The 16,505-nt window shown below is 39.3% G+C and overlaps 1 protein-coding gene and 1 long non-coding RNA gene across 6 annotated transcripts in view; one reads left to right on the top strand and one right to left on the bottom strand.

Moving 5' to 3' along the window:
• The window catches only part of NHLRC2 (NHL repeat containing 2), a 59,159-nt gene that overhangs the window by 34,131 nt on the left and 8,523 nt on the right, over positions 1 to 16,505 (top strand). Inside the window, exons 6-10 of the mRNA XM_042909290.1 lie at positions 7,729 to 7,828; positions 10,971 to 11,202; positions 12,004 to 12,126; positions 13,039 to 13,248; positions 14,268 to 14,487. Coding sequence (XP_042765224.1) covers positions 7,729 to 7,828; positions 10,971 to 11,202; positions 12,004 to 12,126; positions 13,039 to 13,248; positions 14,268 to 14,487 — 885 coding nt within the window. The remainder of the gene's footprint in view (positions 1 to 7,728; positions 7,829 to 10,970; positions 11,203 to 12,003; positions 12,127 to 13,038; positions 13,249 to 14,267; positions 14,488 to 16,505) is intronic.
• Positions 8,018 to 16,505, bottom strand: part of LOC122202769 — a 52,230-nt gene continuing 43,742 nt past the window's right edge. For 4 of the 5 annotated variants that reach the window (XR_006194871.1, XR_006194872.1, XR_006194870.1 and 1 more), the window contains 2 exons: positions 15,385 to 15,724; positions 13,101 to 14,312 (listed from right to left, as the gene is read on the bottom strand). This is a non-coding gene — a long non-coding RNA (uncharacterized LOC122202769). Of the gene's footprint in view, positions 8,080 to 13,100; positions 14,313 to 15,384; positions 15,725 to 16,505 lie in introns of those variants that run through there. The other variant, XR_006194873.1, reaches the window with a different exon arrangement.

Below are 16,505 nucleotides of genomic sequence, written 5' to 3' on the forward strand. Positions count from 1 at the left end.
GACCCACATTAGATTTCTTTTATAGAAAGTTGAATAGGAAGCAAGGCTATACAATTGGCCTTTGAACAGTGCAGGGGGTAGGGGCACTGACCCCCTTGCAGTAAAAAAAAATCTGCATGTAACTCTGCCTCCCCAAAACCTTAACTACTAATAGCATACTCTTGATCAGAAGCCTTCCGACAACATAAAGTTGATGAACACATATTTTGTATATGTGTAATATACTGTGTTATTTTTTTAATGTTTATTTAGTTTTGAGAGAGCATGAGTAGGGGAGGGGCAGAGAGTGAGGAAGAGAATCCAAGCAGGCTCCACAGAACCGGATCTGGGGCTCTAAATGAACCATGAGATAAAGACCTGAGCCGAAATCAAGAGTCAGGCTGAACCACCCAGGAGTCCCCTATATACTGTATTCTTACAATAAAGTAAGCTAGAGAAAAGAAAATGTCAAGAAAATCATAAGAGAAAATACAACTACAGTACTATACTGTATTGATAAAAAGTCTGCGTACAGGTATACTCATGTACTTCAGACCTGTTTTCAAGGGTCATCTGTACAATCAAGAGATCCATCCAGACATGGAAAAATTAAAAAGTAAAAGAAGAGAAGGAAAAACACAAATTTTTAGACTAGTGGTTCTTTGTGGGAGGAGGAGGGGATATGATTATAGAAGGATGCATGAGGTTTTCAAATAATATTCTTTTTCTTGAACTTGGTGGTGTGCTCATGGATTTTTAGATATTAAGCTTTGTATATAACATGTATCCATTTGAATGTACAACCTGTATCCATGTGAATGTATACTTAGTTAAAAATTGAACTTAAAAAAAACAAAATAGATTAGGTTAGGAGAATGTAAAATACTGAGGACGAATACACAATTGAATATATGTCTTACCAAGAGACCCAGTTAATAATACTCCAAGAGATTAGGGAGGTACTTGAAATACCTCTGATCGTTTTAAATATACATGTAATGTGTATATGTACGTACATATGTATTTTAAATAGTGACTGAATATGTAGCCTAATCATGCCATTACAGTAATAAAAGCATAAAAATAACATAAAATTATTTTTACAAAAGAGATTGTTTCATCTTTGTTCATTTTTTATCACTCAAAATATAGTCAGAGTTTCATAATGCACTAAAAATAATAAGTACAACAAATTCATATTTTTTCAGAATCTGTGCCATGTTTCTAAGAGATTTTTTTTTTTATCATAAAGGTCAAAACCCCTGCTGCTCTCTAAGTACTTTGGACTTTACCTGATTTAGAATAATTTATGGAAAGGACAGTGTGCCCGAATCCCATTAACCTTCGTTGGCCCTTTAATCAGCATTTTCCCTAGATATAATTTAGCTGTTCTTAATGATTGAAATCCAACTGTTTAGTATGCTAAAAAATCTACAGTGTTGGTACTTATGTGCGTAGATAATATACTTCCCTGACTTCCATTAATATGCTATGAAATACCATAAAAAACATCCTCTAAGATAATCAGTTGAGAGATTTTTTTTTTTTTTTGAGGAGTGAATTTTATACAGTGGGACTAATGTGTTTTTATTTTGGTAAAATAAAAACAGTTGTTTTCTATTTAAAATTTGAGAGAAGAGTGTTTATTATCACATTGACTTTGTATTTATAAGATTTTTTTTAAGTCAGGTTAATGAGATATAATTTATAAAAGTGGCATTCACCCTTATTAGGTTTAAGCCCTGTGATTTTTGACAAACATACAGTCTTTAACCATTACTACAATCAAGACAGAGAATATTTCCATCATCCCAGAAAGTTCTTGTGACCCTTTGCTCAGTATCCTTCCCACTACTCTACCACCTACTCCAGCTACCAACAGTGTTCTATTTCTTGTTCCTTTTTCTATTTAGCATAAAGCTTTTGACACTCATCCCTGTTGTTGCTTGTATCAGCAGTTTGTTCTTTTTTATTTTTAAGTAGTATTCCATTGTATGGCCGTACCACAAATTGTTTATTCGCTAGTTGATAGACACTTCGGATGGCTCTCGTTTATGGCAATTATGATTAAAGCCTCTGTAAACATTTGTGTACAGGTTTTTATGTGGACATTTGTACTTAGTTCTCTTGGGCAGATGCTTAGTAATTGAAATTGCTAGGTCATATGGAAGTGTATGTGTCATTTTATAAGAAACTGCCAAACTGTTCTCAAAACTTTTTCTTAGAATCCCAAGTGTCCTTCTGGAATAATACTGCTTTAGTCTGGAGAACTTCTGTAACATTTCTAGAGACACATGTCTGCTGACATTGATTTCTCTTGGCTATTTTTTTAAGGGGGGGATGTTGGGAGTGAGATATCTGAAAAAGTATTTAGCTTTTATTTTTGAAAGTTATTTTTTACTCCATGTGTTAAGTCTGGACTGAGTTTTTTTAGGTACTTTGAAGATGCATTCCATTGTCTTATAACTTACATAGTTTTAAACAAGAGGTCTAATTATTTTCCTAGTTCTTTTACATATAAAGTGCCCCCCCCCCCCGCCTTTGGCTGCCTTCAAGATTTCCTTTGGTTTTTAGCAGTTTGATAAGTGTAGGAGTTATCCTTAGAATTCTTGAGTCTGGTTTTGTGTCCTTCACTATTGGTGGAAAAATTCTCACCTATCATCTCTTCATGTATGTTTTCTGCTCTTTTCTTTCTGGGATTTCAGCTACTTATATGTGAGAGTCTGATGTTCTACCCATCAGTTCTTACGTATCATGTTTTTTATTTCACCTTTTTTTCTGTGGTGTTTCAATTCAGATCATTTATATTGGTTTATCTTTAGGGTCATTGTTTCCTCAGCTGTGTCTAGTCAACTGATGAGCCTATTGAAGGAATTTTTATTATTGGGATTCTTTTGTGTATAGCATCTCCATTTTACTATTTCCTATAGATTCCATGTATCTGCTTAAATTCTTCACCTATTTAGGTATGTTGGCCACCTCTTTCTCTAGATTCTTTAACATAGAAAGTATAGCTCTCTCAAAGTCCATACCCTACAGTTCCAGATTTCAGGTCATCCCTGAGTCTGTTCTGTTGATTGTTTTGTCTCTTAAAAGTGGAGTTTTGGTTTGGGAGGGGGGTGTTGTTTTGTTCTGGCCTTGCTGTTATGTGTGTCTTCTCATTTTTTTTTTTTTTTTTTTTTAATATTCCAGTCATCTTGAATAGAACTATAGAGGCTGAGGAGATCAGTAGTATTTATGCCATTATAATGGGAGGTTCAGTCAATTCGGTCAGAACCTAGGCTGGGCCTTGGTTTTATGATCGCTGTGGTTACTCTCCGTTGATCATAGCTTTCGAATTCCTCTGGCAGGGGGCTGCTGCGGCCTTAGTGTGGGGAGCCTGCGTGCCGGAGGGTTTTTCTCAGTGTTGGCACACTGTCCGCCTTTGGTCACCCTGCACAGCCGAGCCACAGGGTTGTCTCCCTGCCTTGCAGTAGTTCCACAAGAGATAGGCCGCTGCTGTTTGTTGTTGGTCGACCTCAGTCCTGGGGAGGCCCTGTGTGCCTGGGCCGTCGTGAAAGGAGGCGGGAAGCTTCTTCGCTGTTCCCGTTCCTTCTCTCCGGGGCAGCTAAATTCTGAGTGGTTTTGAGAAGTCTTCTGCTTCTCCCCCAGCAGTGGGAAACCTGTATTGGTGTCGGTATGGGGTCTTTGGCCAAAGACGCCTCCCCCAGAGGTGGAGAGGTTTTTTTCTTCTGCCCTTCCTCCAGCTGTAATTGGTTTTTTCCTGTACCATGGGATGCTGGGCTTGGTTGCTTTCTCCTAGTGGCGTGAAGTTTTGCTTCATAGGAGGTTGAGAGATTGTGTAGAAAAACCTATTTACGCTAATGGGCAATTTCACAGGTGAAATTATTTAGAGGGTTCTAATCATTGGCTTCTATTTTTGATCCTAGTTGCTTAAAATAACATTGAATTTTTAAAAGCTAGATGGCAGGTAATTTTCTTTTCATTTTCATATTTCATTTGCTGATTTTATTCCTGTCTTATATAATTATTTCACTAATTCTCACAGTTACGAGAGGTTTTGCCTTTTAAAAATACTCCCAAAACCTTTTCAGCTCTTGGCATTGTCTTTTTTATTTTTTTACTTATTTTTTTTAGTGACTGTTGGAAGTCAGTAATACTAAATGAACTCTTCATTTAAAACTGAAATGTTCATGATCACCATATTCTTGTTAGAAGGAACAGAGCCAATACCTATACTTGGTGATACAACTACGTGCTTTAGATTTCAAAATCCAGGGTGGATAGTATAAATTATTAATGATTCTTGTTGGCTCAATAGACTTTATAAATGCCCGACTACCTTTTTCTCCCGTTTCTTCCCTCTCATTCTTTCTGATTTTATCTGCAAGAACAAACTCTTCAGCCCTCAGTGAAATGATCAGGCCAGGGTAAAAACTTCCTGAGAGGCAGTGTAGTATGGACTGAAGCCAGACCGCTTGGGTTCTAATTAGTTTACATCTTAGTAGTTATGTGACTTTGGACAAGGTACCTGGCCTCTTTATGCCTCAATTTCCTCATCTAAATTAAAGATACTAATAGTTATCTATTTACATACTAATGGTATTTATATACTAATATACTTATATACTAATATATTTATATACTAATAGTATTTATATACTAACAGTATATAGGTCAAAAGTTTATTGCACGAATTACTAGGAGCATTAATATGTGATGCATTTCGAACAGTGCTTGGCACGTAGAAAGTGGTACCTAACAAATACTGTAGAAGGATTTGTTATAATATGGGGTTTCATCCTAAAAGTCACAAAGAGCTGCTGGTAAGCTGAAACAAACCAAAAATGGAAAGGCAAGGGATTGGAAAAAATACTGGTAAGGGATTATTCAGCCATAGGTTATCTCATAGGCTACAGGAAAGGAAGGACAGAAAGAGTGAATGTAGACACACATCCTGGCATAGAGAGCCATGCTTACGTTTGATCTGATCTCTCTCCTGATCACACAGAAAATGTTCTTGGGTCCTTGAAGCCAGGGCTAAGTTCATGGGGCAGAGGCAGGAAGGAGGGAGGGAGAAAACTTGGCTGCAAGAGCCCAGCCTCACTTCTGTAGTTCCTCTGTTCTGGTTAGAACACTAACAATTTGGAGTCAGACTTACTAATAGATTATTATTCCAGGTTTAGCTGTGTGAATTTTAACAAATTATTTAACCCTTCTCAATTTCAGTTTCTTTATAAAATGGAGAACAACTTACTAAAGTTGTTAAATTAAAGGAAATACTCCCTGAAACATGCTTACTTAGCTCAGTCCCTTAGTCATAGAAGTGTTCTGGATGGTCATCATTTTTTACCACCTCCCTCCCCCCAGCTGTCATCATCAGTTGTTATGGGGAATTCCAGGACACTGAAATCCTGACCTGACACAGCCTTTGCTTCTATACTTTTTCTTGTTTCTCATGCTTCAAAGGAAATAAGTACACAGAGAGCAAAACCAAACAGATCGTTCACACTTTAATACCATAAGTTTGGCCTTCATGCAGTAAGACTCTGGTCGAACTAGGCCGGTCAATTTGGAGAACCGATTAGGTCTTTGACTCAGCTATGTACCAACGCAGCTCTCTCTTGGCAGAGGGTAGAGGCTTTAACAGCGTGCCATCTTCTACTGATTACAGTTTTGTTTCTAATCTTTATGCTTTGTGCTTCTCTTTTCTTACCGCACAAATTAGGACCTTCATATGATGCTACATAAAAGTGTTGATAGCAGATATCCTTGTCTCATTTCTGTTCTCAGGGGGAATGTCTTAGTCACCTCGGGCTGCCATAACAAAATACCACAGATGGGGTGGCTTAAACAACAGAAATTTATTTTCTCACAGCTCTGGAGGCTAGAAGTCCAAGGTCAAGGTGCCAGCATGATTGGTTTCTGGTGAGAGCTCTCTTCTAGCTTATAGATGGTCACCTTTGCACTTTGTCCTTACATGGCAGGAGCAAAATAAAATAATTATGAAAAGCTTTTGATCTACTTTTAAAGTGATTAAGCAGAGACAGAGTCCCCAGAATAAATGGGTGCCCTTGTCACTTTTAATATAATTTATGTTCATAAAAATATTCGACTATGAAAAATTAAAATACTTTCCTTTAGATTTCATAGGATAGTAATTAAGAACACAGAAAAAGAGGCAACATGTGATCTAGATTTTTCTGTTGGTCCACCTGGTGTCAGATTCCAGTTCATTTGCCAGCACTGTGATCCTGGCAAGTTACCTAACCTCTCTAAGCCTCAGTTTCTTCATCTGTAAAAAGAGCCTAATAACACTACGTGTCTCTTGGGGCATCTCAGAAAATGTAAGTGATAGTCTCTATAAAGTGCTTGGCACATAGCAACCACAATTTTTTGAGAACCATCATTATTTTTGTTGTTGTTAAATTGAAAGACACTTGAAAGTAATATAAGTTAAGGAAGAAAAGTTTGGACACAAACTACTTGAAGTTAAAGAAGATACAAAAAAACAAAACAGCCTTACCAAGATACTTCTTTTAGCATAAGGTAGATCTGACCAAATTGTTTTAGTTAAAAATTCTCAATTATATGTAAAAGTTGCCTCAGAATACAGTTTGAATATATATATATATATTTTTAGAGTAGGCTCCACACCCAACAACATGGGGCTTAAACTCACGACTGTGATAAGGAGTCACATGCTCTACCAACTGAACCAGCCAAGCACCCCTAAATTGAAATAAATATGGTAAGGGGCGCCTGGGTGGCTCAGTCGGTTAAGCTTCTGACTTCAGCTCAGGTCATGATCTCACGGTTCGTGAATCCGAGCCCCACACCGGGCTCTGTGCTGACGGCTCAGAGCCTGGAGCCCGCTTTGGATGCTGTGTCTCCCTCTCTCTCTGCCCCTCCCCTGCTCACACTCTGTCTCTCTCAAAACTAAACATTAAAAAAATGAAAATAAAATAAAAAATGTTAACAAAAGAATTTGAGAAATAGAGCCTTGTCATGTTGTAGTTAGTTGTAACATCATCTAAGAAAGTGGAAAATTATTTCTGATATTTAGTAAACAAGGTTATATTCTAATATGTTATATACCCTTAGCTTTTTTGCAGGTGAACTATGTTTTTTTGAAAACTCTCATAGCCAACTAAACAGTGGATTTTTAAATAACAGCTGTGATGTGTATCTAAGTCTAGCTAATCCAGTGGTGGAAATATTTAAGTAGGCTCGATGGCCAACTGGGGCTTGAACTCATGACCCTGAGACGAAGAGTCGCATGCCCCACCGATTGAGCCAGCTAGGTGCCCCAAAGGAAATACCTGTTTTTTTTACAGTATTAAAAGATGGGGTCTTTTCATGATAATTGTACAAAAACCCTGTTATTAAAGCATATAATTTCGGTGGTTAATGCTCAGTATTTGACTGGCAGAGTTTCTCTGGAGAGCATATGTCAACTTGTTTTAGCAGATAAGATAAGAACAAACATTGTGTCCAGAGAGGCAGAGGGACAGACCGCTATTGAGAATGCTTTGGATTTCTATGAATTTACAGGTAAATTTATAAATAGTAAGTAACATTTCACAAGGAAAACGGAAAAATTTCAAAAACAACTTAAAACGCTGCAAATATTTTTTTCTTCAGATGATTTGTAAACATAACCGCTGTCATCTTTTAAACTTCTAAAACATGCGGAGTGTTTGTCTTAACGAGATATGTATATGATAATTACTGTTTATTTTTGTAAAGGTTCAGAGGTCCAAAGAGATGACATTCTCTGGATAGCCATGGCAGGGACTCATCAGATATGGGCACTGCTCCTGGACAGCGGCAGACTACCAAAGAAAAAGTAAGTGACAGTTTCTGTCTCGTGTGAACTACACGAGTTCACAGAATTCCCTCTCCCCGAGTCTCCACGCTCACAGCTCCGCTGCGTGCTAGTCACTAGCGTGTGCTGGGCTGGAGCTCCGGAACTGCCTCTCCGATCGTCGGGAGCGTAAGACAAGGTTTGTTTCTGGCTGACTCAGTAGGTTCACTGGGGAGCGTTCCTCTGCCACCAGGCCGATGAAGCGGCCACCGTCTGGAGCTTTGCCAGTCACCCTGGCAGAGAGAGAGGTGGTGAGTCGCTCGGTGGCTCTTAAAGCTTCTACTTGGGAGTGACGTACGTCACTTCTGTCTCACGAGCCCAAGTCTTGTGACTGCCATTGCTAACTTCTGGGAACCTGGGAAGAGCGGCCCTATGGAGCATCTAGAGACAGAACTGGAGCTGTGGGCACATCTCTAACATGCAGTCCAGACATCCCCGCTCATTAACACAGACACTGGAGGACTGCGTGACAGAGCGGTTAATGGCTCGGGTTTTGTAGTCATGCCTCAGGTTGAATCCCGACTCTGCCACTCATCTCTCTGAGCTTAGGAGAGCCCACTTAACCTTCTATCCTTCCGTTTCCTTATGTATATCTACTTCCTTGGCTTGTTTTGAGGATTAATAATATATATGAAGAGCTCAGCCTAGTGCCTGGTTTATATACAGTAAATGTAGGAGTTTTGCTGCCACTGTTGGGGATATAAAGATGAAAAAATAGTGTCTCTGCACACTTTTTTTATATCCTTTCTGTAGAGCCTTGTTTCTTCTCCCTAACACTCCAGGTAGAACTATGCATATTCTTTGCTATGACCTCACTGCACCCCCTGTGTAGTTACATTACTGTGCTGATAAGTGCCTTCTCTCTCCCCCTCCCCCTCCCCGTTCCTGGTTGTACTTGTTTACATAACTGTTTCCTTCTACTACACTGTCCCTTAAGGCACCCTTTCTCATTCATTTCTATGTCCCCTGTGCATAGCATAGTATGTGGTATATAATAGGAGTTCGGTAAGGGTTTATAGAATAAATGAATGAATGGAAGTCCTAGACCACAAAGACCGTTTAATCACCATAGAAAGTAAGTGCTAATCATCTTAGACATATTTATCAGTAGGAAGGAGTAGTTCTATAGATGATCGAACATACCAGATGCTCCAAATCGTGTGTGTGTGTGTGTGTGTGTGTGTGTGCGCATGTGTTGCTGTGTGTGCTGTTTGGCGACATTTAGTCATCGTCTTACCTACTTATTAAACATGCTGGATGCTAGGCCTGTGCTAATCTGAAGGGATAAAATATATTCACTGTATTAAGAATAAAGCTTTTTAAATGTTGCTCTCTTCAGTGGACTAACAGAGGAAGAATGAGATCACCAAACAGAAAATAGCTGGGAAATGCCAGTGCTGTGTGTAAAAGGGATCACTGCAGCAGTCCTTTAAAGTGAATAAGAACACCCGATGGCAATAAGATAGGAGCTATCCAGAAAGGCTTCCGGGAAGAAGCTGCTAAACTGAAACCTGAGAGGGGAGTAGGAGTTAGGGAAAGGGGAGGTTTTCTAGGCAGGAAATGACACCAGTGATGTGAGTAAATGCCGAATTGTGAAGTGCCTTGTGTGTCCTTTTAAGACATGTGAATGTTATTCTGCATGCCTATATGGAAAGTTCTAAGCTGGGAAGTGGCCTGATTAGATCTGTGATTTTGAAAGAACATTGGCAGCATCTGGAGTGGGACACAACTAGGGACAGAGATAGCAGTGATGGGGCTGTGATGATCTCTGGGCATGAGATGACAGTAGCCCAAACCGTGAGGTGACCAGAAACATTAATATGAGGCATCATTATAAACAGTAGAAAGAAGTAGCAAAACTGGCCAGAATCTACTGTTGTAGGTGATGGCTGTTTTCGACCTAGATGGTCAAGAGTGAACTAAATTTCCAAAAAAGTAGAGTTGTCACTGTCGTTCGTAATAGGAAAATGTCCAGTCAGATCACATGGACCCGTATCATAATTTTAAGGATGCTTTATCTTTATTACTGATCTTCAGTGGGCAAGACTCCTAACATTTTAGAAGGTACTTTTTCTCCCCACTCTTTTTTATTTAATTAAGGAAACTCCTATTTGAAATTAAGACTCGTATTAATTACCTCTTAATTTGGTGTAGTAGTTATCCCATGTATTTCTATGACTCTATTTTTTTAGAAGTTTCTTGAATAAGTGCCCATATTTTATATATTCTATAACCCTTTGCCTGTATCCCCTGTTCTCTAACTTAGCATGGGTGACATATCAACTACTAAGTGATTGGTGGTCATTTTGGACTTGTGCCTGCTGCACCCTATCTGGAGATGATGGGCACATAGTCTCATTATTTTGCATCCTGAGCGAGCTTCTTCCCTTCCTTCAACACACCACGTCTTCCTTACTGTTCCTCCAGCATAAACTTGGAAGCCAAAGTGTAAAACTTTCTCCATGTTACAAAAAGAATCCTTGCAGAGTGCTCTAAATAGAAATTTCTTATTGTATGTTAAGAAATGCGTTTTACATTTGATTAAAGCAGCATTATCATCCTGTAGGAAGTGAAGGTGGGATCCAGCTATACCTCTCTCTGGCCATTTTGTAGGGGGAAAAAAACCCAAAATTATCTAGTCAATGATATGATCCTTATTCTTGTCAGGGACTTCCTAGCTAGCCATTCAGAATAGTTTCAATTTTGTGTGTGTCCTTACACAGTGAGTAAGTTAATGATTTAGAAAAACTACAGTGAAAGGGGCACCTGGGTGGCTTAGTCGGTTGAGTATCTGACTCGGTTTCTGCTCAGGTCATGATCGCATGGTTTGGGAGTTCGAGCCCACATCGGGCTTTGCACTGGCAGTGCAGAGCCTGCTTGAGTCCTCGGTCTCCCCCTCTCTCTGCCCTTCACCCTCTCGTGCGCTCGCTTTCTCTCTTTCTCTCTCTAAAAAAGAAAAACTACAGTGAAAGCAAAGCTGACTTGCACTCTTTAGGCCAAGATCATAGTTTGCTTCTAACAATGCTTATTTATACCACTGATTTCATTGTTCACATTCATTTGCTAAGTAAATTGGATACAATGTAACCATGTTGATTCCACCTATGAACTTGTCTTTTTTTAGTGAGCTACAAAAAGGAACCTGCCTTCGGTTCGCCGGAAGTGGAAATGAAGAGAACCGAAATAATGCGTATCCTCACAAGGCCGGCTTCGCCCAGCCTTCAGGTCTTTCTCTGGCCTCTGAAGAGCCCTGGCGCTGCCTGTTTGTAGCAGACAGCGAGAGCAGCACCGTGAGAGCCGTGTCACTGAGGGACGGGGCGGTGAGGCACCTTGTAGGAGGAGAACGAGACCCCATGGTAATGCCCGAAAGTCACTGTTGCATGCTGCGCCCAGACCCTGCCAGGCTTGTGGTTCTTGAATTGCAAAGAGTTAATAGATTTTAGGAGACAGAGTTCGTGGCCTCGACGTAAGTTAAAGTGGAAGTGAGGCCAAAGGAAATGCGACTATAAAGGAACATAAGTAGCAAAACCATCCAAGAGAAGTTGGATGTTGACTCTGCTTGATTACACACACGTCAAGGCTTCAGGAGGAAAGGAAGGATAAAATATTGATTACCAAAAGAAGAGGAGAATGTAGATTAGGTATTAGGCAGTAGGGTGGAAAGAGCATCAGATTAGTAGACTTGACCTATTCCTGGCTAGAGGTGTGATTACTGTGGATAAAACTATCAAGCACCACAAATTAAGAGGTTCAGAATTCTGTCATTTTGTTTTTCTTGTCTAAATCAAACACCCAGGCCTATTTATGTGAAATTAGACCCATTTCCGGGACACCTGGGTGGCTCAGTCAGTTAAGCATCCTACTTCAGCTCAGGTCATGATTTCACGACTCGTGAGTTCCAGCCCCGCGTCGGGCTCTGTGCTGACAGCTCAGAGCCTGCAGCCTGCTTCGGATTCTGTGTCTCCCTCTCTCTGCCCCTCCCCATTCATGCTCTGTCTCTTTATCTCTCAAAAATAAGTAAACATTAAAAAAAACAATCAGACCCATTTCCTCTTTAACTTAACTAGCATATATAGTCATCTTTTTACTTTATACCGTATACTGTAGCACTGTAAAATTTTTAATATGTGCTGTTTCTTTCTTTAAAAAAAAAAAAGAATTTATTTGCTTATGGTGATGTTGATGGAGTAGGAATCGATGCCAAGCTTCAGCACCCACTTGGAGTAACCTGGGACAAGAAAAGGAATTTACTTTACGTGGCAGATTCTTATAATCACAAGGTGAGTCCTTACTGAATTGTAGAATACCCTGCTTTGCATCTGTGGCATTTAAAATGCTGAAAGCTCTGTGAGCCTCCTCCAACAGCCACTTTAAAATAGAGAGGAGTAACAGTCTTTGACAACTATGGATAAGCCTTTGCTGTTCTTTTCTTGGTCCTTTCTTTGCAGAGAGCATATGATGGCACTATGAGCTGGGGAAGGGACTAAACACGTTCCCAATGACTACAGCAAAAAATTGTGAATTGCAATCCATCAAAGCTGCTTAGTAACACAGTAAAGAAGGCAGGTGACAGGGAAATTAATATGTCAACTAACAAAGGAACGTTTCTGAGCTGTTGCATAGTTGCAGTGCCTGTTAGCAAATAATTCCATTTTCAGCATTTCCATTTTTGCCTCTATTGCACAGATTATTCAACTGTTTCCATTTTTATTGCATTTTTCTTTTCTATAAAAACTAGTGGAAAATAAATGTTACTACCTTGTGATGATACCATAAATTAACATAATTGAGGCACAATTGGGAATCATTAGGTTTAACATAAGCAGCCAATTCTCAGCCAGGGTTAGATGCTCATGAGAGAGAAGAAAGTCAGTTCAACTGTGCCCCATTGTCAGGAAAAGAATTTTACTTTATTTTTTTAATTCCAGAAATATTTCATCAAAGATTGTTGCTGGAAGATAAGACGTAACTGGGAGTTTTACGTAGTTTTTAGCTCTCAGAATGGAGCGTCTCCCCTGAGACTGTAATTTGAATGTTTGGCTTTTCGAGAAAATACGGAAATGCCTATTCTTTTCCTGACATTTAGCAAGGATGCTAATGGCAATCGGATTCTCTGGTTTGCTTGATACTACGCTTTACTACGAACGTGAGATTGGCCTTCAGATGTGTACTTCTTTGTTCTTTGTTTTTAGATTAAAGTTGTGGATCCCAAAACAAAAAACTGCACGACATTAGCAGGAACCGGAGACGCAAGTAACGTTATCACTTCCAGCTTCACCGAGTCAACTTTTAATGAACCAGGAGGCTTGTGTATTGGAGAGAATGGCCAGTTATTATATGTAGCAGACACCAATAATCATCAAATTAAAGTGATGGATTTAGAAACAGAAACGATTTCTGTGGTAAGCAATCTGAAAGTAGAAGTTGAAGAGTATCATTTCAAGAATCCTACTGAAGTGCTCACAGCACAGACAGAGACACTTGTGGTTAAACCATCTCCAGTGTTGGGGGTACAACAGGTAGATAGAGTAGCGAGCGAATGCCCAGTTCAAGAATGCCCTGTTCTTGTTAAAATAAAACTTCCATTTGTGCCGAGAGTGTTTAAGATACTGGAAATTGGAGTGAATTTGAACTTTCAGAAGAGGAAAAAAGAGGACTCCGATCTGTGTTTAAATGTCTAAAAACAAAATGTATAGAGATACATCATACCACACATATCACGTGGGGTGGGTTGTCAAGGTGTTTTTTTTTTTTTTTAACGATTCTTAAATTAATGTGTAGTCGTTTCCTGTGGTGAGTCATTACCAAATAACCTCCCAAAGGAAACTCTAGCAGCCACATTTCTCAACACATTGAAAATAAGATTGATTAGAACTCATTTAAGTTTCTTCCAGTTTTTTAAAGATAAGGATAAAGTCTCCAAAATTTTTCAAGCTGCCTCCTGATATATCACATTTGCCTGCAAAAAAAGCAAGAGTTTTTTTTTCTAAAATTCTAGGATTTTAGATTCCTAAGATTTAAAGTGAAAATACAGACTGCCATCATAACATAAGTGTCATTTCTCCTGACATAGATCATCTTATAGTTGGCAGTGAAAATTGGAATTGGAATTATACCCCCTACATTTAAATTGGTAACGTATTACTTTAATTTCCTACCATCTGTAAACATATCAGACAATGAACTTAGTTCTGTTTCATTCGTTAGTATTGGTAACTTTTTCTGCCAGGATGAAATATGTTTCTCGGCCTATAAAATAATCATAAGGACGTCTAAGTAAGCACATTTCTAATTCAGACTAGAATGGCAATTAAGTTTCATTGATACAGAACCTCATTTTTCTACTGAAGTCCAAAATTAAGCCCTTTACAATTACTATAAAGCAGTTGTGCTTTAATTAACAGATTTCCTTATTTCCTAGCTCCCAGTCTTCAGACCTGAAAACGCTGTTGTAGATGGCCCATTCCTAGGAGAAAAACAGAAGACATTACCCACACTACCTAAATCTGCTCCAAACATTCGACTTCCCCCAGTGGCTGCATCTCCAGGACAGACTCTGCAGTTCAAGCTAAGATTAGACCTCCCATCGGGAACAAAGTTAACCGAAGGAGTACCCAGTTGTTGGTTTCTAACAGCTGAAGGTATGAGAGTAATCTTGGAAATATTCCAGTATGAAATCATGTTTACCATTCTACCTTCCAGTAATACGGTGATATAAATCTCAGAATCGATTCTAAAGAATGAAATTGGTTTCCCCCCTGGTGGAGTATGATATTTTTAAAAACATACTACTTTAACTGAAGTAACTTGACTCGGGCTTTTTCCAGTTCCATTCTTTGTTTCACTATTATCTTTTACTTTTCCAGATAGCATCTGTTAGGTGCTTTAGAGCTTTTCAGTTGCTGTTCATTTTATTTCAAAAGATTCATTAGGACTTGATTTACCAGTTACTAAGCCTGAAGCTACATTTTCTTCTTCAGAGATGCCAGAGGTAGAACTTGAGCCCAAGTACTTGCTTGCTATAAGAAAATGGATGCCAAAACCGTATCCTCAAAGTATGCCATTCAAGTAGAAGAATAAAACATTGTTGGAGGATATGTAACTGAATACAAATGAATTACTGTGATCAGCATCCAGGCGGAGCCTTTGTCCTTACTCACTAATTTGTAGTTGTTCAGGAGCACTTCCTGCTCACGTCTATTCTCAAAGTATCCCCAGTGACTGTAAATTGTGTAAAGATTTGAATGTGTATTTGAATCGCTGTGTGCTCCTCATTAATTTTTAAGAAGGAATCAGCCTGCTGCTTGCCTTATAGCAGTGCTTTCCAGCCTCACTAACCGTGGACAACAACTTGAAAGTAAAACATTAGTGGTCCAGAACGAAGTGCTGACTTCTGGTCTCTACTGACCTTCCTCTGCCCTGCTCTCCCACGCTCTTTCGCATGTTCTCAGTCTCCCATTTCCTCCCGCCTCCTCCCTCATGCCCTCTCACACACTTCTTGTGTGCCTGACCCAGACCCAGGCTCTCTGCCTCCTTACCTTGCTGCTTTCCCAGGGCAGCAACCACCCGCTGGGCATCTGAATCCAGAGAGCACAGATCTCGGTGGGCCAGGGTCAGAGTCGGGGAAGCTGGCCCTGGGGTGACTGACTGAGCCTTGGGAGACCAACCACCCCACCCCCCGCAAGGAGAGGGCTGAGCTCTGCAGGCGAGGAGGAAGATGTCCGGAGTCAGCTTTGTGGGCAGGAGGCACTCAAACTCTGGCCATCTTCGGCTGTCCGTGGATCCAGAGCAGGTCCTCCACTGTGGGCTTCACTGTCGTGCCTGCGTCTGTTGGTCTGAAAGCACTGCATCAATTGGAGATCACTGTTAATTTCATCTCTGTGTGTAATGAAAGAGCAGTGGATTGAGTTTTAAAATATGTTATTGACAAATTAACATTTTCAAGTCTCTGTGGTCAAACACAGATTAATAATAAGCCACTGGAATATAAAATACAGGTAGTAGTAAAGTGAAGTAGTCTATAGGGAAAATTCCTAACTGTTTTCTCACTTGTCCAAAATAGTGGCTCTGTTTTTATTGTACAGGGGCAAATAAGCTTTCAGACAAGAGTCCTGATAATTTAAGGTTTTTGAAAATTATTTATAGAGTACATTAATACACCTATGAATAAAGGAAGGTTTTTCTTCTTGGCCGGTTATTTAGAGACTTAAAATGCCCATTTTTCACTATGATTTATATAAAGTTGTCAGCATATGTGAAGGTTTTAAGTCCCCTCCCCCCCTAAAAAAAAAAAGTCAGTATAAAAGCACCATTAGCATATTATAACTTTATAATTCCCACATGTAATGTATCTGAAAAATAATAAAGAAACCTTGTGTTTTATTTCTAGAATTGGATATTAAAATAGCACAGTTTGCTTTGATTTAAAATATAAGAAGTTCCCCACTAATCTGCCATCTAGCAAAGCCAAACCTTAAATAAAACATATTCCCCAATCCAGAAGTAAACAAAGAAGGCTGAAGCGTTTTAAAGAGAATTTTTAAATAATGATTTAAAAACTCTTCACCTAACTCTTTAGATTTTCACCTTTCACCTTCTCCTTCCTCTTACTTGACCTGTTTTTCTCAAATATGATTTTTCAATCAACAGAGAACTAGAG

This window comes from Panthera leo, chromosome D2 (genome assembly GCF_018350215.1).
Source record: "Panthera leo isolate Ple1 chromosome D2, P.leo_Ple1_pat1.1, whole genome shotgun sequence".
Lineage (NCBI taxonomy): Eukaryota > Metazoa > Chordata > Mammalia > Carnivora > Felidae > Panthera > Panthera leo.